The following is a 20,969-nucleotide window of genomic DNA, read 5'->3' on the forward strand; positions in this document are numbered from 1 at the left end:
CATGATCTCCAGAGGTACTGTACAATATGCACTGATCTCTACTGTACGGAGTTCATGCAGTGATCTGCCAGCTCGGCGAACCTTCTTGTTCTTCAGCCTTATTTACTCCGCTACTGCATCTCAAAAGCTAATCTAACACTGTTGCATTCACGTGGCATTGTCACAGTGTTCCTGGAGCGAGTGGGTCGTCAGAAAGGCGCTGTAACGTGGGGAGCTCCTCTTCCAAGACTGATCGACTTCCAAGAAGCAACTTGCATCCACTCGTCAGCACCTGTCTGACTCTTCCTCTTGGCATCCTTCCTGGTCGGATCTTATCAGATCGATTGATAACCAGGCAGCCCTTGGCCGATTGAAACCTTGACCATTCCAAACACTCTGTACTTCTCATTCCAGCTGTCCCGGATTTCAGGGGTCTTTTGACTTCTTCACCACCCCCCCCCTCTTTTGAGTTCTGTTGGTCGTAGCTACCGTGGCTCTCCACCTTCGTCACCTGCCCAAGATGGGGGACCGTGTGGGCGATCCCGGAGCCCAGGAGCCGCTGCTTGCCAGTCGACAGAACGATGGCTTCGCGAACGGGTCCGACGCCGACGACGACGCAGCGTCACTCGCTGACACGGTTTCGACTAAGAGCTCCCTAGATTCTGAGGCACAGGAAGGCGTCCAGCAGGCCGATGCTGTCACCTTGGTCTGGACGAACTCAGCCCTGATACTCGCCTACATCTTCATCTTCCTCAATTTCTGCCTCACCTCCATGGAGCAGCAGACCACGTCCAATCTCTTGCCCTTCGTCGTCAGCGACTTCTCGGCGCACTCACTGATACCAGCCATCGGCATCGCGTCATTCATCCTGAGCGGCGTCTTGAGGCTACCCGTTGCCAAGGTCATCGACACTTGGGGTCGTCCCCAGGGCCTCGCTGCTATGATTATCATCGCCACCGTTGGGCTGGTAATGATGGCAGCATGCCATAGCGCTACCACCTACGCGGCAGCCCAGATTCTGCATACTGTTGGCTTCAGTGGATATGCCTATATCCTGGAAATCATTGTCGCAGACACATCATCGCTTAAGGATCGCGCCCTGGCCTTCGCTTTCACCGGGTCTCCTGCTATTGTCACTAACTTCTTGGGTCCGCCTGCAGCACAGTGGTTCCTTCGCTACAGCTCATGGCGGACGGCGTTCACGCTGTTCGCGATTCTTACACCGCTTGTCGCATTCCCTGTCTTTGCTATACTCCTTTTCAATGCAAATCGGGCGAAGAACCTCGGGATCCTCAAGCCCTCCAAGAGCGAACAGACTTGGTCGGAGGCTTTTTGGCACTATTCTGTCGAATTTGACGGTAGGCGTTAAATCTCATGTACCTCCAGATGCGTCACTAACAACCCTCAGCCGTTGGTGTTTTGCTCTTGGGCATTGGCTTGACCCTGTTCCTCCTGCCGTTCTCAATCGCTGGGTCAGCCGGCAGCAAATGGTCAGCATCAGTCATGTCCATGTTGGTACTGGGCGTAGTCTTGACGGCTGCTTTCGTCCTTTTCGAGCACCACTGGGCCACGAAACCCTTCGTTCCATTCCACTTGCTATGCTCGCGCAATGTCATGGGCTCCTTTATCCTGTCCGCCACCTTATTCATTGCCTACTTCTGCTGGGACGGCTACTACACGTCCTACCTTCAAGTAGTTCACCAGCTCTCCGTCTACCAGGCGGGCTATGTGAACAACACATACAATATCGTGGGCGGCTTGTGGGCCTTTGTCGCCGGCTGGCTGATCAGGTCCTCGGACCGCTTTAAGTGGCTTGCACTGATTGCTGTACCGGTACAGATCATGAGTGGCGTCTTGATGCTTTTCTTCAGGCAACCGTCTACGCCTATTGTCTTGGTTGTTCTGCCACAGGTGCTGCAGGCTCTAGGTGGTGGCACTCTCGTGATTACAATGCAGATGGCAGTCATGGCTGTTGCGAAACACGGCGAGGTTGCCTCACTCATCGCATTGCTAGGCCTCTCCAGTGCAGTGGGTTCTGGCATCGGCAGTTCTGTGTCCGGAGCTATATGGACAAATACTGTGTACGCCGAGTTGGTGAGGCTCCTACCAGACGAGACAAAAGACCAAGCCGGGGACATCTATGAGGATTTACAGCGGCAGCTCAGCTACCCCGTTGGAAGCCCTGTGCGAGAGGCTATTGTATATGCGTATACTACTGCTCAACGGCGGATGCTTCTTGTTGGGCTGGGCATTCTACTGATCGCGATACCCTCTGTGGTTGTTTGGAAGGATGTGAGGGTGTCACAATTTAAGCAAGTAAAGGGGCGTGTGGTCTGAGAGAGCACCCACACGACTCAAGCCCGGCGTGTTGCAAAGCTGGACTTGAAGCAGCCATGCAACATTATCTGCTAAACGAGTCCTTTCTGCAACCCACAAGTTCACGCTCAGCTAACGATGAATACCTCTGACCCCGTCATCTTCGTGCTTGAAAAGTCTCGATCGGACATTCTCAGGCCCTCGGCGTTACGAGAGTTTTCGGTCTTTCACACACAATTGCCAGTGTTTGTCGGAGCCTACGTAATGGCTGAGTAGCCGCAGAGCGACCGAAATTGAGACCTAACTCCTCGGCCCCATTACGTCCCAGTTCTTGTGGGTCACGCAGACACGATCGTAATTCGTGCCGAGATCGGCCTGGGAGGATGCCACATCAGGCGGAGGACAAGGGTCGACGAATCCACTGATGAAGATGTGCAAATCTTATCAGATCGTCTGATTAAGTGCTCTCACACGCGTACTATCACTTGGCGCTCCCGGGATCAACATGGTCACCCATGTCTCCGCATCACCTCGCTAACTGCATGTAGCAGCTTAGACGGGCCGGTGCTGACTGGCCTGTGGCCCGGAGCGTGATGGTCCTGTTCTTTTGTGTGTGTTGTGCCCTCGCAGGCGCAATAGAAGGGGGGCAATTGTGCCAGCCCTTAGCTTCTGTGGTGTTGGATAGTAGCTGGGTCTTGCGACTTGGCAAGCGGGACGCTTTTACCCTTTTCGTTCCGTGGTACATGACACAGAACGGTATTTTTGTTCTAGAGGATCCATTATACTTGCCTCCACAGCAATGGGGGACCCATATTTCCTCGGTGCCGTGGTCCGAGTCTCCAAGCAGCCCCCAGCATGATAGTGAAGAGCAGAGCACTAGATGCCCAAGTGTTCGGAACGCTGAAAAGGTGACGCTGAAGACATCGAAAACGCAAAGCGCGGCTAAGGCACAGATTCTTTTAAGGAAACGACGTCAAAATCAGCCAAAACGGATCGAAATCATCGGGACCTCGCTGAGATTCTTCGAAAGCTTGAAGAAGCTTTCTTCTCAAAATCTGCGATGGCAGCTCAAATTTTGCCCTCGGTCGTCGAAGAGCCCAACGCCAAGCAGCAGTCACCGTCGATCCTACACGGTCCAGTCGACCCTCCCCTGAGCGATTTGACACTTGGCGAACTCCTCGAACTGCAGTGCCAGCACAATGGAGAAGCAGATTGCATCAGTATCCCGTGGACGGGCGCTCGCTGGTCCTACGATGACCTCCGCCGGCAGTCCAGCCTCATCGCGCGGGCCCTCCTCGACGAAGGGATACGCCACGGCGACCGGGTGGCGATCATGGCTGGCAATTGCGAGCAGTATGCGGCCATCTTCTTCGCAGTGGTGAGGATCGGCGCCATCCTCGTTATTCTCAACAATACATACACGCCTTCCGAGGCCATGTACGGGCTCGAGTTCACGGCATGCAAGATATTCTTCACGACCAAGAAAATTGGAAGGACAAATAACGAGCCGCTGCTCGCACAACTTTCAGCCAAAGACGACGCGCCAAAGGTGGTTGTTCTGAGGGGAGACGGCGAGGGCTACAGGACATACGAGGACATGATTCTGCAAGGTAGCAAGCAGGACCCAGCCTGGATGTACAGAGAGGAAACCAAGGTCTCGACATATGACGTTTGCAATCTTCAATTCACGAGCGGCACAACAGGCCATCCCAAAGCAGCCATGCTCACCCACCATAATATCGTCAACAACTCCCGATTCATCGGCGACCGCATGCGCCTCACTACCGACGATGTTCTCTGTTGCCCGCCGCCGCTGTTCCATTGTTTCGGCCTCGTACTCGGCCTGCTGGCCGCTATTACCCATGGCGCGAAGATCGTCTACCCAGCTGAGGTCTTTGACGGTCCCGCAACCATCCGCGCAATCCAAGAGGAACAATGCACAGCCCTGCACGGCGTACCTGCCATGTTCGACACACTACTGGCTCTGCCAGAGGCGGCATCGCTAGAAGCATCCAATCTGAGGCTGCGAACGGGCATTATCGCGGGTGCACCAGTCCCGCGGTACCTGATGGAGCAGTTGGTGTCGAAGCTGGGCATGACGGAGTTCACGTCTTCGTACGGACTCACGGAAGCCAGCCCCACGTGTTTCAATGCGTTCACAGACGACCCGATCCACACGCGTCTGAGCACGGTGGGTACACTGATGCCGCACGCGCATGCCAAGATCGTCGATCGCGACGGCAACACCCTCCCTGTCGGCGAGAGGGGCGAGCTGCTGATGGGCGGGTACCAGCTGTGCGCTGGGTATTGGAACAACAGTGAAAAAACGGCTGAAGTGATGACGCACGACGAGAACGGCATGCTCTGGCTGCACACGGGCGACGAGGCCGTGTTTAATGAGGAAGGTTACTGCAGCATCACTGGGCGCTTCAAGGACATTATCATTCGAGGCAAGTTTCGGCTCCGCAGCCGACGATGCAACATGGCATCACTGGCACATTTCGGCATGATCTACAGCACGGCTAACACCACATTCTAGGTGGCGAAAATATCTACCCTCTCGAGATCGAGGAGCGCCTCATGGCACACCCGTCCATCTCGCTGGCTGTGGTCGTAGGCCTCAAGGACGAGCACTATGGCGAGGTCGTCGGCGCGTTCCTAGACGGCAAGCCTACGGACAAGGGCACCGAGTCGCACCTCACCAAGGCCGAGGTCCGCGACTGGGTCACGAAGAGGCTTGGCAAGCACAAGGCCCCCGCCCATGTGTTCTGGATGGGCGAGGGCGGCGTGCCGGCCACGGTCCCCCTGACGGGTAGCGGCAAGGTGCGAAAGTTCGAGCTGGCCAAGGTGGGCGAGGAGATCCTTTCCAAGCGAGTAGGCAAGGAGGCCAAGCTGTAGATCTGCCGTTCTTTTTTTTTTCTATTTGTGTCCGTGTATATCTTGGCTATCTTTGTTTCACTGAGATTTAGACGTGGCATGGCTTTCGGCGTTTGGGGAGGAGACATTCTTAGAGATAGATGATACACACGAAGACCTAAACTTCCTCAAATTTCGAGACGGCCTGCATCTTTCGACTTGACCTGGTGTTTCTTGACTACAAATCACGGACATGATCCAGCAACAGCCCTATAGATCATCTCAAGGGTCTCACAGGATCAACAGTTCTTCAGCCACGTTGAAGTGGAGGGCGGTTCAGTTGCAACAACTTGGCTTTTCGTTGCGACCCACACCAAGAAATTTTATCTGATCAATCCGGTGCTAAAGAACATGCGCACGCCCAGCGAGATCGGCAGCTGAGGCACGCTAATTTGATGAAATTTTTATCAGATCCGCAGGTTTCCTGCGAAGAGATGGGGCCGTCGTCCCACTAAAGTTATCAGATCCGGACTAATGCAAGCCTCCCTGGTCATGGCGCATCGGGGGTTGCCCACGCATGGTGCCCCTGGACTAGGTGTGATTGGGTGTGGACTTTTAACACCGAGTGCGATGGGATGGCAGCCCTGCATGATGGGGAGTACGTCGTATTTGCTTCTAGACGGAAAGAAGCAGGTCGTCCTTGGTCACAACGTCATTCGAGGGTGACGACCCCCTCTCCATCGCCGCCCCCTCTTCCCGAGGTCGTTTTGCTGTGTGTGGAGAGCCGATGGAGAGAAAAGCCAACACGGCTCGGCTCTAGCTGATGTAGGCTCGGAGGCGCGATCCTGGCCCAAAGACATGTGCGTGGTGGGAACCAAGTGGGTGTTGCATCCATACAAGCTGTAGGTATTCAACAATCGGGGACCTTTTCGGTGGGTGGCCATGAGGCATCTCCGGCAAGAAAAGGGCACTGCTTATGCGGTGAGACTCTTCTAGCAGCCTCCTCTTGCCCGGTTTCAGCTGTTTTATCAACACCCAACTTTCCAGCTGTTAGTGTCGTTGCTTTACGCGTAAAAACCTCAGATCGGCATCGTCTACGGGTCCAGAATGGCACGCCTCTCGCTCGCAGACTGGCCCTCGGCCGACCCAGTGATCCGGCTCCCGCACCCATATCTCACTCCATACTTCAGCACATCTTCAAGCAAGGCAACGTCATCATCCTCGACCAAGCTGTACCAGCTGAGCACACCTGAGCAGCCCGACTCCCAGACCCAGACCCCCCCAGAACCCCTTCACAGCGAGACTCTTCACTTCAGCGAGCCCGAGGACCTCAAGTCTAGCCAACTCCCTCCTCAGTCCAACAACACAGCATGGGCGCGCGCACGACGGTCGCCGTCGTCCAGCCTCGTCTGGGACGGTGATGCCGCGCCGACACTGGCCCGGGTGTGGCTCATTATCTACGTGCTGTTCACAATCCGACCAGATGAGGAATTCATCCGCCTCAGCCTGGAGGGTGAGGGCCACGAGGCGCTCGCCAACCAACTGCGCGCCACCATGCTGGCTGTGAACCACCCGTCTGACAACAGCCAGAAAGTCGGGACAACCGATGAGTTGGTGCTGCTACGCGCATCCTTCTGGCAGGGCGCAGGCTCGCCGTTCGGCGCGCGCGGCGCGTGGGTGCCGTCGGACGTGCCCGGGACGGCGTACGCCTCAGCGGCAGTGCCGGCGCTGACATACGTGATGACCTCGGACGCAGGCGCGACGCAGGTATGGCACCCGCGGCGGGCGCCCAAGCCGCGGCCGGGGAGCGTCATCTACTCGCGGTGGGTGCCGCACCTGCGCGAGAACTTCAGCATGGTGTCGCTGGACCACACGGACGCGGCGCACGTGGGGCTCTTCCACACGTGGCAGAACGACCCGCGCGTCAGCCAGGGGTGGAACGAGACGGGCACGCTGGACCAGCACCGCGAGTACCTGCGGCGCATGCACGAGGACCCGCACCAGCTGGCGGTGCTGGCGTTCTTCGACGGCGTGCCGTTCGCCTACTTCGAGATCTACTGGGCGCGCGAGGACAAGCTCGGCGCCTACTACCCCAGCCGCGACTTCGACCGCGGCCGCCACAGCCTCGTCGGCGACGTGCGCTACCGCGGTGCCCACCGCGTCGGCGCCTGGTGGAGCAGCCTCATGCATTACCTGTTCCTCGACGACCCGCGCACGACGCAGGTTGTCGGTGAGCCAAAGTTCACAAACTCGACTGTGCTGGCCTATGACCTCGTTCACGGCTTCAGCGTTGACAAGTTTGTCGATCTACCTCACAAGAGAAGCGCCCTGATGCGCTGCTCCCGCGAGCGATTCTTCCAGATCTGCCCGCTGGCCGAGGACGAGCGGGAGAGGAAGCAGAAGGTGGTCGGCGGGACCTCGGTTGGCTTGGTGCCGAAGCTGTGATACGTGTGCGCCCGAGTATGGGAGGATTCATTGTATATACAATACGACTAACTCGAGTACAAGGTCATGATTTACTGTAATTGGGACTGGGTCTATGTTAATAATCAACAATTTGATCGTGTCTTGTTCTAAGCTATGTAATCCCTACACGTGAACTCCAATATAAACGCCGTTTCCATGCAAACATCCACTGTCGGTCATCAGTCTATTGATATTCATCAGCCCTGGACGAGGCTGCCCTTGGGCAGACCATGTTCCTCGCCAAGCTTCATGTAGTTCCAGCAGATGGACCAACCCAGGTCATCTCCGAAGAACACCTTCATCACATCCTCGCCGGCACAAACCCCCTGGTCCGGGCCGTACGACATAGCCTTCTTGCCCACGGCCAGCCCAATCATGGGCGGCACCTCGTCCAGCTCCCGGAACTTTGGCGCAGCGCCGGTAAGCTTCTCCAGGACGAGCTCGTGGATGTTGTGGGCGGCGAAGAAGCCCATGTGCATAGCGCCGCCGCACCTCTTGATACCAGACCACTTGATGGCGTCGCCGATGGCGAAATGGACATCAGAATTAGGCACCTCAACCGGGAAGCGGAGGTCGGCCCGTGCCTTTACGAGCCCCTCCTCCTGCAGCGCTTCCTTGGGCAGGAACTCGGTCGACGGCACGGCCTTGCTGATGGCCATGATGACGACGCTGGCGTCCATCTTCTCGCCGTCGGTGAAGGTCACCTCGGTCACGGCCCCGGCGCCCTCGCGCGTCACCTCCTCGGTGCCCGCCAGCCGCTTGCCCAGCAGGACCTCGACGCCCGACTCGCGCACCAGATCCAGCGCCTTGTCCTTGCACTCGTCGGGCAGCGGCTCGGAGCTGAGCAGCTTGTCGCGCGAGTGCACGAGCGTGACGCGTGTCTCGGGCCGCACGGCCTTGAGCTCGGCGGCCATCTCGATGCCGACCGCGCCGCCGCCCACGACCACAACGCCCGCGGGCGAGTTGGTCACCGCGTTGATATGTGCCCCGGCCTCGAGCAGGTACTGCTTGCGCCACAGTGACTGCGGGACGACGGGCCAGGCGCGGCGGAGGCCGGTGGCCACGATGAGGTAGTCGTAGGTCAGGTCCTTGGGGTTTTGTGTGGCTGTCTCGAGGACGGTGGCGCGCTTGTTGGATGGGTCGACGTTGGTGGCTTTGGCCTGGATGAAAGTGATCTTGGGCGTCTTCAGGGCCGGCATGTCTTCGTACTTGACCCAGGCCTTGGCCGCGTAGTCTTCGTCTGCGAGGGCTAGGGGAGAGCCGATCAGGTGGTCTTTAGGATGGTAATTAGTATGAGTTCTGAGTGGATGATCGCTGGATCCAAGTGGTGAATTCCTTGGGCTGTACAAGAAATGTGTTGAATATGTACCGGCTGGCTCATCTCTCAACGAAGGCTGGATGAGATGAATGAATGCTCAGGGAGCTGGGGCTCATTGTAGTGGGACAAATATGGTGAGATATTCAAACATACAGTAACCATCTCGCTCATCAACAATTGTAATATCGATAGGGATTTTGCCATCGTGGCCGGGCAAAACTCCATTCCCTGTTCGCGCGGCACGTCCCTCAGACAGGTCAACCAGGTTGAGTGCAGCTGCCAAACCACCATAGCAACCACCGAGGATGAGGACTTTGAAAGGAGCCGACTCGGCATCAAATTGAGAACCCATGGCGAGATACGAATTACACCGTCAAGCAAGGTGAGTATATGACGTTCTGGCGTTCAAGATAGCGGGCTATAATGCAAAGGAGCGACTCGGAAAGGAAAAGGAGGGGAGCAGTGTGCTGTGGACAATAGACTGCCGAGGATCACATTGCGAAGGCCGGAGGGAGACAGCAGAGTGGTGTGAAGGGCGACACTCGTTTTATGCATATCTGGACAAGCGAGTCTGTCTTGTCTGAGGGAGTAGCTCCGGTGGGGAGAGGATTGACAGTGTTCGGCTACCAAGACCGAGAGTTCTACCTCGCCCCCTGCTCATGCAATGAGTCTTCTCCACAGCGATCCTTATCAGATGAGGGGAGCTCCCTGTACCACTGCATCCTGCATGTCTTGGCTCCCATATTAGGCCGCGGAGGATCTTATCAGATTGATCTGATAGCCAAACGATCATCTCGCTTCTCCGTCCGGGCCAGAGCTTAGGCCGCCCGGAACTCAGTTTTGTCCAGTGGCGCCATTTTTCTACTGGAACTTGCCTATGCTCTTACAAAACTTTTGTCATTGCGAGATCCGATTCGGCCGGCTCTTTCAATCCGATTCCACGTCGGTGTTCGTATATTAGCTCATAGGCCCTCATTTTCAGGCAGCAATATTTAATTTACATGTGTAAGTGATGTGTAAGTGAATACACCTAGACCAAGTTGTCTGTGTCACAAATATCCCTTGCAACTACTCAGACACAATCTACTCGTTCCAGACGAGACGTCAAGGGCCACTGCAAGCTTGATGCAGCCATTGTTGTCATGCACGATTGGCATTTGAATTCGTAAACTCGATACAACCAAAACATTTGCTTTTTTTTTTCTCTCTCAAGCTTGATGCCATGTATGAATCATGGCTGCCAAGAAGCAGCTGGTTACGACTTGGTTTCTTGCTTTGCTTGGCCCTTGCCAGCTTGAAGCCGCGGGGACACGTACATACATCACCGTTCATTGTTGCTTACGGTCTTCGCACACTGGCACTTCGCACACCTATAAAGGTAGACTTGTTATTATAAGCCCCTGTAATTAATGACACTAGAGTTCGTCCACTATTTTCTGTGTGAGGCTATAGACCATGTGCAACTGTACTAAGGCACTTCAGAGCCTATAATTAATGCCTTATTCTACCATCAACTCGTGCATTTCACTTCGCCCCGGAGCCCCGAACAAAGGTTTAACCTGCGTAAGAAGCTTACCTGCGTGCTTTCTGGTTTATGTAAGCAACCTTTTATTGATTGGACCACAATATCACCTGACACAGTGTATGGCAGACTTCTAGAGAGCGTCATCTCAAGCACAGTGGCGAACGAGAGGCATCAAGGCAAAAAATGATTCTCCGTGGCATTCCCGGCTGCAAAAGTTCATTGAAGCAGCACAATGAGTTCGTCTGCTCTATTTGTGGCACTCTTGGGGATATAAATACGCACAGGATTTGCAATCGAATAAGCTGACATGCATAGTCTCGGTCATTATACATTACGCTGTAGCGACTAACGCAGGAGCTCAGCTTCTCGTTGGTCGCTCAACAGTAGTGCCAAGCCATTCGTCCTTAACTTCCGGCACTGTATCACCAGCAGGTCAGCTTTTGGAAACGAGTGGATCCGTCTACAGAGGTCAGTTTTTGGTCGAAGGCACAAATGAGTGATGCCATTCGATGGAGCTACCCGTGCCTCAAACCGACTGGCTTTTGCGCCCGTCTATGTTTATATTCAACATGCCTCGTAAGCTGCGCTACGCGATATCGAGCAATGTTAAAAGGTCATCCAGGTCCTACAGTACGCATCTCGCTGTCCATAGCTCCGTGGTTTTCACATTCAGGCTTACGAAATACTTTATTTACTTTCCTGTTTTTGTATCAACATGCAGTTCGTTTCGTGTTTACTCGTCCTGATGGCTGTGGCAAGTCCATCCCTCACCACGGCCAAAACCGTCGTCATTAGATCCACCGCCGATGCGCCATTCTTTGATCCAACCAACACCACCGCCGATGTAGGAGATATTCTCGAATTCCACTTCAAGGCCCATAACCGAAGCATAGTCATGGGCGACTACGACAGACCATGCGAGCCAGCTGCCACCGGAGGCTTTTACTCAGGCTTCTTCGTAGAAGACGACTCCAACATAGAAAATGTGAGTGCAATTTGCCTACCTGCTGCCTCCGACTTGAGATTGAAGAACAACGGTTGACATCCAACCCTCATCACCACTCTGCAGTCCACAGTCTTCCGCGTCACCGTGAACGACACGAACCCGATCGTATACTACTGCTCGCAGAACGGCGCCGACTTCGGGAACCACTGCAAAGACCATGGCATGGCGGGTGTAATCAATGAGCCGGACCTATCCAAGCTTCAAGATTATAAGGATGCAGCCGCCTTGGTAGATACCAGTGTCACACCTGATTCCGAGCCTTTTGGGGGTGTGTTTGCCGAGAACCCAGATGCTGCTGCTACGAGCGGGACTGCATCGGGGGCTTCGCCGAGTTCAACGTCGACAAGTGCCGCGGGTGAGGGCTTGCCTCGCATAAATATGATGTCTTCTTGGCTGTTGTTTACGGTCATGGCTCTTGTTTTGGCTTTTTGAACAGATGCCATTGTCACGATACTCCACACATACTTTGAACAAGCGGGGTCGAAAGCATTCGGTCGTCTGGAATTAGGATGGATATGCTTCACTTTCACTGGTGTTTGTACGATGAGCGGAGTTGTTATACTCAGATTATCATGTAAAATATAGAACTGCTATATATCCATCACAAATTGACATTAGATGTCTGTGGACTCAGATTCCGGCTTGGCGTTGTTCACTCACAAGAGCGTATATCGGCACATTGAAGCGACAGCACTCGTATAATCTATTCTGGTCTCAATACGGTCAGAGTATCGGCCAAAGAGAGAGGGGGGGGGCAAAGAGAGAGGCGGGGGGGGGGGCAAGGAAAAGAAAGGACATGGTGAGGGGAGCAAGCGTTAATCACATGGTCTCTTCAATCTTGGACAAGGAATACACTCAAAGCGGCTAATACGAAACCGGAACTCGTGCCAGCTGTAATGTAGGTGGTGTGGTGCATCAGCTGCCTTACGTAGCGTCGGCCGCAGCAGGTTCAAGTCGCTATTCATCGCACCATATGATGAGCGCACAAGTTCCAAGGTTAACGAATATCATCTCATGAAAGAGTCAATCTGTTGTGGTACATAGAAAACTTTCGGTGCTACCTGACTGAAATCTAGACGCAACCAATGAGATAACTGAGCCTTCTCAAAAATAGGATATCCAGGCACTTTGAGATGAACTGGTGCCCACCCTGGATTTTCCACGCGTTCAAACCCCACTTCCATAAGCGTTTAAATGACGAATAAAAGTTACAATTCAACCGGGCGACGACAAATAAATACACCAACAGCATGAGATCAATGGAGAAAATCAGTGATGGCTGAACCTCCCTCGCTCTTGGATCATCTTAGGGTCCTTCAACCACATTATTATTAAAGGAATCCAGAAATTCTAGGCAATGGAGATGAAAGCATGTCTTCAAGTGCTTCCGCGGCTTTTCTCGCGGACTTCGAAGCTCTTGAAGGCCTAGAGTTCCGACTGGACCCGGACGTGCTGGAACCGGTATTGCTATTTGTGGTTGCCCTTGTTACGGGTGTTCGTGTTTCAGGTAGTGGTTGCGATTCCCGCCGCCGCCTTGTTCGAGGTGTCTTTGAAGGAGGAGGGGGCGGTGTCGTAGTCTGTGGCGGAAGAGATGGTGGTGTTGTTGTTGTCTGTGGCGGAGATGGTCGTGTCGGTGTTGTTGGTGGTCGTGTACCTGCTCGAGTTAAAAGGCTTGGCTGACGCAGTCGGAACAAGAACAACTAACCACACGCGGGCCCGCTGGCAGCCTCAGCTGGTGGAGGGTTCGGCTGCGACCCAGGAATCGGATTCTGTGACGGGTCGACTTGAGGCTCCACGTCATCAAGCGTTCCAGTAGCTGGGTCGTAGACAAAGCCGTGTATAATGATTTTCCTTTCTGGCTTCGAGGCATCATTTGCGCGGATCGCCGGGTGGTTTTGCACAAACCACCAGTCTGCGCGGACGGCAGCGTACGGACACGCAAATTCGTGGAATGGCATGTCCACGATCGAGGAGGCACCCGGGCATACGATATGATCGGGATACAACTGTTGAATGACCGGCTTGCCGGTCGAGTTCAGGAGCTTCATGCCGCAATCTTTGTGCTTGATGATGAACACCTCTTCCACGCCCAAGAAATGCGTAGAAATGATGATGTCACGAAGAGCAGCCTTCGCACTGCCCCCAGCATTGCGAATGACATGGGCGTCACCAAGATTGATCCCGAAGGCTTTCGCAGGATCGATGCGGGCGTCCATGCACGTAACTGGAAATGGAAAGATTCAAGATTAGCTATTGGTCAAGAAGACTGAGAGGTAGAGGATGAAATGGCTGGTAGAAGCGCACCGATGAGATACTTTTTCGAGGGGGCCAGCGGGAGCTGCCTTTGCGCCGCTGGAAGCGTGGCAGCATATGCTTGATTGGCTGCCAGCATGGCCCGGCGGTTCGCGGTGTTAACTCTGTTTGACATGATGGACAGAGGGCAGTCGTCGAGTTCTTCAAGAATTGTGATTTATTATTGGTGCGATAAGGAGTGGGAGCCTACTGAAAATATTGTTCCATAAACAGGCAGTGTCTCAGTGTAAATAGTCCGAATGACCAGCAGTGCTGAGTTGAGAAGCGCCCCTTGCCTTTGTCCAACGCTCATAGGAATGAATGCAAACGGCCAGCTTCCTAAAGAGCGACGATTTATACGAGCCGTACCGGGTCTTTAGGTCTGAAATACAATGTGGACTCATGTACATTACACGCTTTCGGGTCCATTTTGACGTTTGCGTACAATGTACAATTTGAACTTGCTCAGCCCGCCTACAGCGGCTCATCATTTTCAAGCCTGCGGTAGGAACTTGGTCAGTCACATGACTTTCTCGAAAATTGCATGTTGGATTTTATCACGGGGAAGGTATGTGATGTATGTAAGATCAAGAGTAATAGTCTTGCCTGACATTATAGAGAAAAGGTTATGGTCATCTGCCAAGGCTACATGGCGGTGCAAGCAACGGCCACTTCGGTTCATACTCTTCGGGTGGCGTAATTTCAATTCCCGTTCTTTAAAGCGGTTTCATAAAAGAAATGGAACTAACAAACCTTGCAAATATGGATGTCTTGCATTCTGAAGCAAGAGATGCAGCAGGAGGCACTGTGTTGTTGTTGCGCTTTGTATGCAGATGAGAAGCGCTGACGATAGAAAACGCTTTTTCTACATTTCTTTTTGGTAAAATTCAGCCAGAATTGGCCAAGTTCAGGAGACGCAGCTTCACCGTTGCTTGCGACAGTACATAGAAAAGCTCGAGTGGCATCAGCATCTGATGACCCCGGAACGGGAACGAACGCCACGTCAATACTCCACGTTTCAAATACACTTTGTAAGAGTGATCTTACGGTAAGGAGAGCGCTGTAGAGTTCAGATATTGTCTGTCAATGTAAAGTTTTTGTAGAATTGTGCCTGTTTATAGAGCGTATTCACAACGATTCATGCTCTCTGTATGAATACTTATCAACCTGAGGTCCCAAACAATGCCTCCGACCTAGATATGCTATCCGGGTCAAAGTATGGCGCCTCCCCAATACCAACGGTACGAATACCGACGCGTTCGCCAAGCGTCTTGTCATCGTCATAGTCATAAGTTGCGGTGTGGAACATGGAGCGGTTGTCCCTGCATCTGCCCGTCAGTATTCGCCCTCCAGATCAAGTCAGGGATGTAAGACTGAGATGAGAGTCGAGGAAGACACGAATAAAAGGAGGAGAAGAGTAAATAAACATATATGGGGGCCGGATCACGCGAGTAGCATGTGTAGGACAGTTGAGAAGTTCAGAGGGATGTCAGGCTCACCAGATCGCTGTTCAAAGTTAGTGCTTCATAAAACAATATACAATTCATACAATATGCACTGACCTATATCATTCTCATTCCTCCATTTAAACCGGACTTGCAAGTCGTGATTTTCAATAATCATTTGTCCCAATTTCTTTAACAGTTCATCAGACTCTTGTTTCTCTAGCTCATTGATTCTAGAAGTAAAGGGCCCGAATGCAAATATGCTCTTCCAGCCCGTTACCGGATTAGTGCGAACAAGAGGGTGAACTGCGCTAAGGCTAACGCCTTTATTTGCAGGGTTTCCCCTAGGTTTATCATAAATACTGCAAAGGTCGGGATACTCAGTTGCATACTTATGAAACCCGTCTCCAATACACAACGCAGTTAGTCCCTCAAAGAATTTCTGGTACGGCTTAGAGAACCTATCATATAATTCATAGCCAGATGCCCAAAGTGTATCGCCGCCGGTTTTGGGCAGTTGTGTAAGCCGAAGACATGTGTAGTCTGGGGGAACTGGCTCGTACTGAGAATCAGAATGCCACTGCGAGAGGTAATCAGAACGGCGTTTGGTAGGCGGCGGTGTGAGTTTAACGATTGTTTTGCGTATAATTGAATTAACGGGGTTGATTTCAAGGTCCCCAACACCAAATTCGGAAGTATTTAGCACAGGATGAATATGGAGAGTGGAATCCGCAGGCTTGCCGGTAAGCTGCCCCAAACGATGAACAAGTTCTTTTTGGAATTTGTCGGTAAGGTTATCTTGGGCACGAAAGAACACAACTCCGCGCGTTGAAACTGTGGTAATGTATTAAGCTCTGATCTCACAACACTTTTTTTCTTGTTTGGAAAAACAAACTTTCAATAGCAAGATCTCGAATTATCTCATCAGAATTGGTGGCATGTAAAACGTCATTTACAATGTTACATGCAAACTCACGTCCTGCGACAGGCGTGGTGTCCTCGACAAAAAACTTGGCGAGGGTGCCCGAGGACTTGAGCGGTTTTGGGAATGGATTTTGCCTTCCTAAGGGTAAGGGATACGAGAGAGAATTCGTGTTCGATATACTGGCCATAGCTATGATTTACTTGATACTTAGGGGACCTTTGTGTTCGCCTCCAGGATTCAGAGAGCTAGAAGCGAATTCTCTTTAAATACATTCCATTCGCAAATAATTTACTCCGCGTGCTTCAGATTGTCCGAACGAAACGTGCAAGCATATGGCTTTGGAAGAAAAAAAATAAGGTCACTTACGGAGTCTTGTTCCAGTTTTAACCGTCAATTAGAAATTTAGCAATGGCCATAATTCCTCTGACCCCAGTGTTTCATGCCGAGCGAAGTCACTTCTTTGCTAGGTTATGTTTATTGCGAGTTTTAATCATACGAGGGGCGGAACAGACGGAAGGATAGCCAGTGTGGGCTGAGATCGTGTGTGAAGGTTTTGTGCACGGATCCCACGAGCTTGTAAAGAGTTGCATCACTATCTGACTTGACTTTTTCCTGGCCATAGCGCAAAGAACCTTACTTCGGCATTGCTAGTATGTATCTGGCAGACCCGAAAACATATGCAGTGGTACCGCAATGAGAGGGACAAGTGCCGCGCATAAGCTGATACACTCGACTTGAGACGGAATCCCGCGTGTTTGTGCGTGCAACGCGCATCAGTTTACTTAGGGCCTAGTAGATTGGCACGAAATCCTGCAACAAGTTTGAGATGTCGTCCACCGTGATTACGTATGAGTCAGTGTAAGTAAGACTTCGAGCAGCAGACGTTCTTCCGTAGCCCGAGATTAGAAACAACCATCCCATCGAAGCCTAGAAGCCGTCTCAACCTAGATGGACATCCCAAATAATTGTTGAGATTTATCAAAGAATGCAGGACGGCTCTCGAGTCGCTGTGTCCGTTCCGTGCCCGGGATGAGATTTCTTCCAAGGAACTACAAAGCTGTGTAACTTGCGCGTATATTCAGTAGCAAGAAAAGAGCGGGGCCTCGGACGTGCGTCGAGGCTGCACGAAGCCACCAATCAGAGAAGAACCCCTTTACAACAACTGCAGTGAGTCTATCTACCTAGGTGTCCTGGAAAGTGAACGTATCGCTGGACAAAGGAGCAGAAATAGTGTTGCCTTTGGGGGGTAAAGAACTTGAAAGCAAGCAAGACATGGAAATTCACCATGACGTAGTTTACAAACATCACATCTGGTCATCGTCAGTTTATTGCAGGTCTGCGGTCTTGAAAAGATTAGACCCACAGGGAGAAAGCTCCTCCAAAACCAAACGTCCACTGGGCTTGAGCAGACTATGCACATTGCGAAGCGTCGTGTTCAGAAAGGGAGTAGCATGGAGAACCTGCAAGTCAAGAAGAAGCTTTATCGCTTCAGCCTACCCACCCCTCACTGTGGCAGGGAAGACTGGGTCTGGCAAATATGCGATTGTTTGTATTTGAAGTGGGCTTGGTTGTGGTTCTGAGGGCAGAAGGGCCACAGGGCACCCTATTTAAAGACGTAGTCTAACCCCTTATTCACTAACCCCCTATTCACTATCACAAGTGCCGGGCTTAAAGAGAAGATAGTAATATCCTCGTTGCTTTATTTTCCTAATCGTTTCCCCCTTGTCGTTTGTGATCTTTAAGACTAGATTAATAAAAATATCCTGCTTATTACTAAACTTACTAGCCTTACTATAACTTTTCAAGCAATCAATAAAATTTCCATTATTATCCTTACTTTAACTATTTAAAAGTAGTAGCAGTAAAGTTAATAATATTTATTTAGTATTACTAGCCCTACTATAACTTTTCAGGCGTAGCAGCGGCATATAAGCAGGTAGGCATCTTCTTGAATATCGCTAATCGCTGGTTAAAACGTTATTATAGCTACTAATTATAGCAGGGAAGACTGGGTCTAGCAAATATACAATTGTTTGTATTCGAAGTGGGCTTGGTTGTGGTTCTGAGGGCAGAAGGGCCCCAGGGCACCCTATTTAAAGACGTAATCTGACCCCTTATTCCCTAACCCCCTATTCACTACCACACTCACCATAAGACAAGCAGACCCGTCAGATTAAAGCTTTCTGTAGAGCGTGTGTATTCAGCTTACAGACAGACTAAGCTATCCAGAAGGACATGGGACATGAGATGTAATCTCACTCTCTTGAGTAATACTGTACAGACAAAGATCACATCTCATGAGTGAGAGGGTGAGACAGTAGTCTTTGAGTCTCAGAAACCAGCACAGATGGTGCCAATGCGTTCATAGTCCCCAGCGATATCGAAGACTCCATCCGCGGGCCCTGTCCCGGCCTCGACACCCTCCCAAATCACGGTTTCGTCCCATACAACGGGCGTAACATCTCCGCCAGTGCTGCCATCGAAGCGCAGATGACCGCCTTCAATTTCGACGAGCCAAGCGCGGAAGACTCTATCGCAGGCGCGTTGTCAGTCTCCACGACGGGTCACAGCGACACGTTCAACCTGGACGACCTCTCCCGCCCTGGCGCGGACCGCGACGGCGACCTGAGCCGCAACGACAGGTATTTCGGCGACGACATCTCGTTCAACCAGACCATCTGGGACAGCGTCATGCAGCACTGGCCCGATGCGAGGGTGACATTCTCGCAGGCGGCTGAGGCCCGCGCCGCGAGGCTCAGGGACGCCGCGGCTGAGAACCCCCAGTTCACGCAGCCCGAGGCGGCAGTGACGGGAGCTTCACACAGCTCGCAGGCGTGCTGTGTGCGTTTGGCGGGAGTGCGGTCGACAGCGAGGCGAGGAGGGACTGGATCAATGCTAGTTTTGCGGAGGAGAGGCTGCCTTATGAGTTGGGGTGGACCAAGTCGGCGGGGGTACTTAATGCGGCGGATTTTGCGGGCGTCATCGCTGGACTGAGGGCAGCGACGTCCGCTTGAGTTGATGGTATAGATCTTGCATACTCATAGAAGGATGACTAAGGTGTAAGGTGATGGAGATGGCGCAACAGGAATCATCCACATTTCAAGACTTTGTAGGCCGTTCAATTACCGAGGAGCCTAGAATCAATTTCGAACAATGCTCCTAGCTGCCAACACTCAGTTGGTAGACGATCTCAAGTCGCTTACGCACAACGGCCGGCGGCCAATTGTCAACCCGATTAGTGAATACTATACGACTATTAATATTGCAGCTCTGCGGCGCATTACACACTTTTGTACTTATATCCCTTAGTGTCAGTCTTTCTCGTTCCACAATTTGGGCACGTTCACCTTCTCTCGCATGGCTTCAAAGGGCTCAATTCTCGTGACGGGCGCCAATGGCGGGCTCGGCAGCGCGATTGTATCGCACATTTGTTTCTTCGCCAGAGCTCGAAACCTACCATGGCATCTACACAGCCCGCAACGCCGCCAACGCTTCCTCACTTGATACTTCTCTGCAGGCACACAGCTTCAGTTCTGCCGCAGTACCTCATCATTCCTTCGAAAAGATCTCCCTCGACCTGTCGCGGCTCAGCAGCGTACGAGAAGTGGCTTCCGATATCAGCTCGCGTGTTGCTTCTGGCCAGATCCCCCCACTCCGCGCGATCATCCTCAATGCCGGCGTTGAGGAATCTGCGACGCAGACCTGGACTGAGGACGGGCTTGATTTGACTTTTGCCACCAACTATGTCGGTCATTGGCTGCTGACTTTGATGCTCCTCGGGAGCATGGACCGAGACAAGGGAAGGATCCTCTGGGTAACCAGTTGGTCCCACAAGTGAGTCACAATATGCAACACACTGATTAGGTTGTGATAAGCTAGCTGACTAGGGCACTCTAATAGTCCACAAGATATGCATAATTCACTGAATGGGGCTTTTGCGGAAGAGAAATTTAAACATTTCATCTCTGATGACCTCGAGCCCATCGCCAAGGGCTCTTGGAGTGCAACCAAAGATGACCCAACATCTTGGGCTGCCGGGTATAGACGCTATGGCGCATCCAAGCTGTGCGGTGTTATGATGATGTGAGCGTTCCTGCAATACTGGATCTGCCCATTCGCTTTTTTTCAAACAACTGATCATATAACAACAATTACAGTCACGAGCTTCAGGGTCGTCTGGACCAAGACCCGGTCCTGAGAAACATCTCGGTCCTTGCTCTAGACCCCGGCGCGATGCCTACTGGAATCATTCGCAACAGCGATTCTTGGGTGTTGCGGTGGGTCATTTTCCCGGTAGTTATCCCCGCGATCACAGTGTTCTGGGCTTGGCTCTGGCCGAACGGCGCCTTTCGCACCCTTGCGAAATCCGCCCGTGACGTTCTAGCCGCTGTGCTTGCTTGCGGCCCTCCGCCACTCAGTGAACACCCAAAGGGTCTTTTTCTCAATGGTTCAGAACAGGGTGAGTACAACACTGAGGCTCTGGACCCTGTCAAGAGAGATGTAGTATGGAGAGGCAGTGTGCGATTCGCGAAACTGGTGGAGGGAGAGACTTTGCTTCAGGAATGGAAGTAGGACTGGTTTTACGACACCAACTATGGTGGCCCGCCCTTTGAATGCCATGGCATCGCCCGTTGCAAACATCCTTTCTTTGCGCACCAACATGGTCTCACCACGGCTACCTTGATGAACCGGCTTGCTCAGTGCTTGCATGATTTGTTCGTTCCGAACAGGCTGCTCTCCACATTGATATCTTTAATCAATAGATTGTCAGGCCAGAGTAAAGCACATTCTTTCAAAAATTAATGTGCTGGATAATTAGGCCTAACTATCTAGGCACTACT

At 52.4% G+C, this 20,969-nt stretch overlaps 8 protein-coding genes across 8 annotated transcripts; 5 read left to right on the forward strand and 3 right to left on the reverse strand.

Moving 5' to 3' along the window:
- Positions 1–499: 499 nt before the first annotated feature.
- Positions 500–2,316, forward strand: J7T55_003232 (siderophore iron transporter; the record flags this gene model as incomplete). Its single annotated transcript, XM_053138387.1, has 2 exons — positions 500–1,337; positions 1,388–2,316. The coding sequence occupies 2 exons, from the start codon at positions 500–502 to the stop codon at positions 2,314–2,316; spliced, it is 1,767 nt and encodes a 588-aa protein (XP_052999097.1).
- Positions 2,317–3,355: 1,039 nt separating this feature from the next.
- J7T55_003233 (long-chain-fatty-acid-CoA ligase) lies at positions 3,356–5,193 on the forward strand (the record flags this gene model as incomplete). The annotated part of the gene is made up of 2 exons (XM_053138388.1): positions 3,356–4,700; positions 4,835–5,193. The coding sequence occupies 2 exons, from the start codon at positions 3,356–3,358 to the stop codon at positions 5,191–5,193; spliced, it is 1,704 nt and encodes a 567-aa protein (XP_052999098.1).
- Positions 5,194–6,258: 1,065 nt separating this feature from the next.
- Positions 6,259–7,596, forward strand: J7T55_003234 (aerobactin siderophore biosynthesis protein iucB; the record flags this gene model as incomplete). The annotated part of the gene is made up of 1 exon (XM_053138389.1): positions 6,259–7,596. One exon carries the CDS (start codon positions 6,259–6,261, stop codon positions 7,594–7,596), a length of 1,338 nt encoding a protein of 445 aa, XP_052999099.1.
- Positions 7,597–7,814: 218 nt separating this feature from the next.
- J7T55_003235 (oxidoreductase) lies at positions 7,815–9,287 on the reverse strand (the record flags this gene model as incomplete). The annotated part of the gene is made up of 2 exons (XM_053138390.1): positions 7,815–8,890; positions 9,089–9,287. The coding sequence occupies 2 exons, from the start codon at positions 9,285–9,287 to the stop codon at positions 7,815–7,817; spliced, it is 1,275 nt and encodes a 424-aa protein (XP_052999100.1).
- Positions 9,288–11,175: 1,888 nt separating this feature from the next.
- On the forward strand, positions 11,176–11,898 carry J7T55_003236 (uncharacterized protein; the record flags this gene model as incomplete). Its single annotated transcript, XM_053138391.1, has 2 exons — positions 11,176–11,445; positions 11,530–11,898. The coding sequence occupies 2 exons, from the start codon at positions 11,176–11,178 to the stop codon at positions 11,896–11,898; spliced, it is 639 nt and encodes a 212-aa protein (XP_052999101.1).
- A 1,071-nt stretch (positions 11,899–12,969) lies between these two features.
- On the reverse strand, positions 12,970–13,894 carry J7T55_003237 (carbonic anhydrase; the record flags this gene model as incomplete). The annotated part of the gene is made up of 3 exons (XM_053138392.1): positions 12,970–13,076; positions 13,172–13,690; positions 13,771–13,894. 3 exons carry the CDS (start codon positions 13,892–13,894, stop codon positions 12,970–12,972), a joined length of 750 nt encoding a protein of 249 aa, XP_052999102.1.
- A 751-nt stretch (positions 13,895–14,645) lies between these two features.
- On the reverse strand, positions 14,646–15,381 carry J7T55_003238 (uncharacterized protein; the record flags this gene model as incomplete). Its single annotated transcript, XM_053138393.1, has 5 exons — positions 14,646–14,729; positions 14,806–14,818; positions 14,952–15,080; positions 15,258–15,264; positions 15,321–15,381. 5 exons carry the CDS (start codon positions 15,379–15,381, stop codon positions 14,646–14,648), a joined length of 294 nt encoding a protein of 97 aa, XP_052999103.1.
- Positions 15,382–18,425: 3,044 nt separating this feature from the next.
- On the forward strand, positions 18,426–20,700 carry J7T55_003239 (uncharacterized protein; the record flags this gene model as incomplete). Its single annotated transcript, XM_053138394.1, has 6 exons — positions 18,426–18,429; positions 18,497–18,969; positions 19,306–19,366; positions 19,572–19,962; positions 20,029–20,211; positions 20,286–20,700. The coding sequence occupies 6 exons, from the start codon at positions 18,426–18,428 to the stop codon at positions 20,698–20,700; spliced, it is 1,527 nt and encodes a 508-aa protein (XP_052999104.1).
- Between the last annotated feature and the right edge of the window lie 269 nt (positions 20,701–20,969).

This window comes from Diaporthe amygdali (assembly GCF_026229845.1).
Source record: "Diaporthe amygdali strain CAA958 chromosome Unknown NODE_3_length_2959817_cov_65_330692, whole genome shotgun sequence".
Lineage (NCBI taxonomy): Eukaryota > Fungi > Ascomycota > Sordariomycetes > Diaporthales > Diaporthaceae > Diaporthe > Diaporthe amygdali.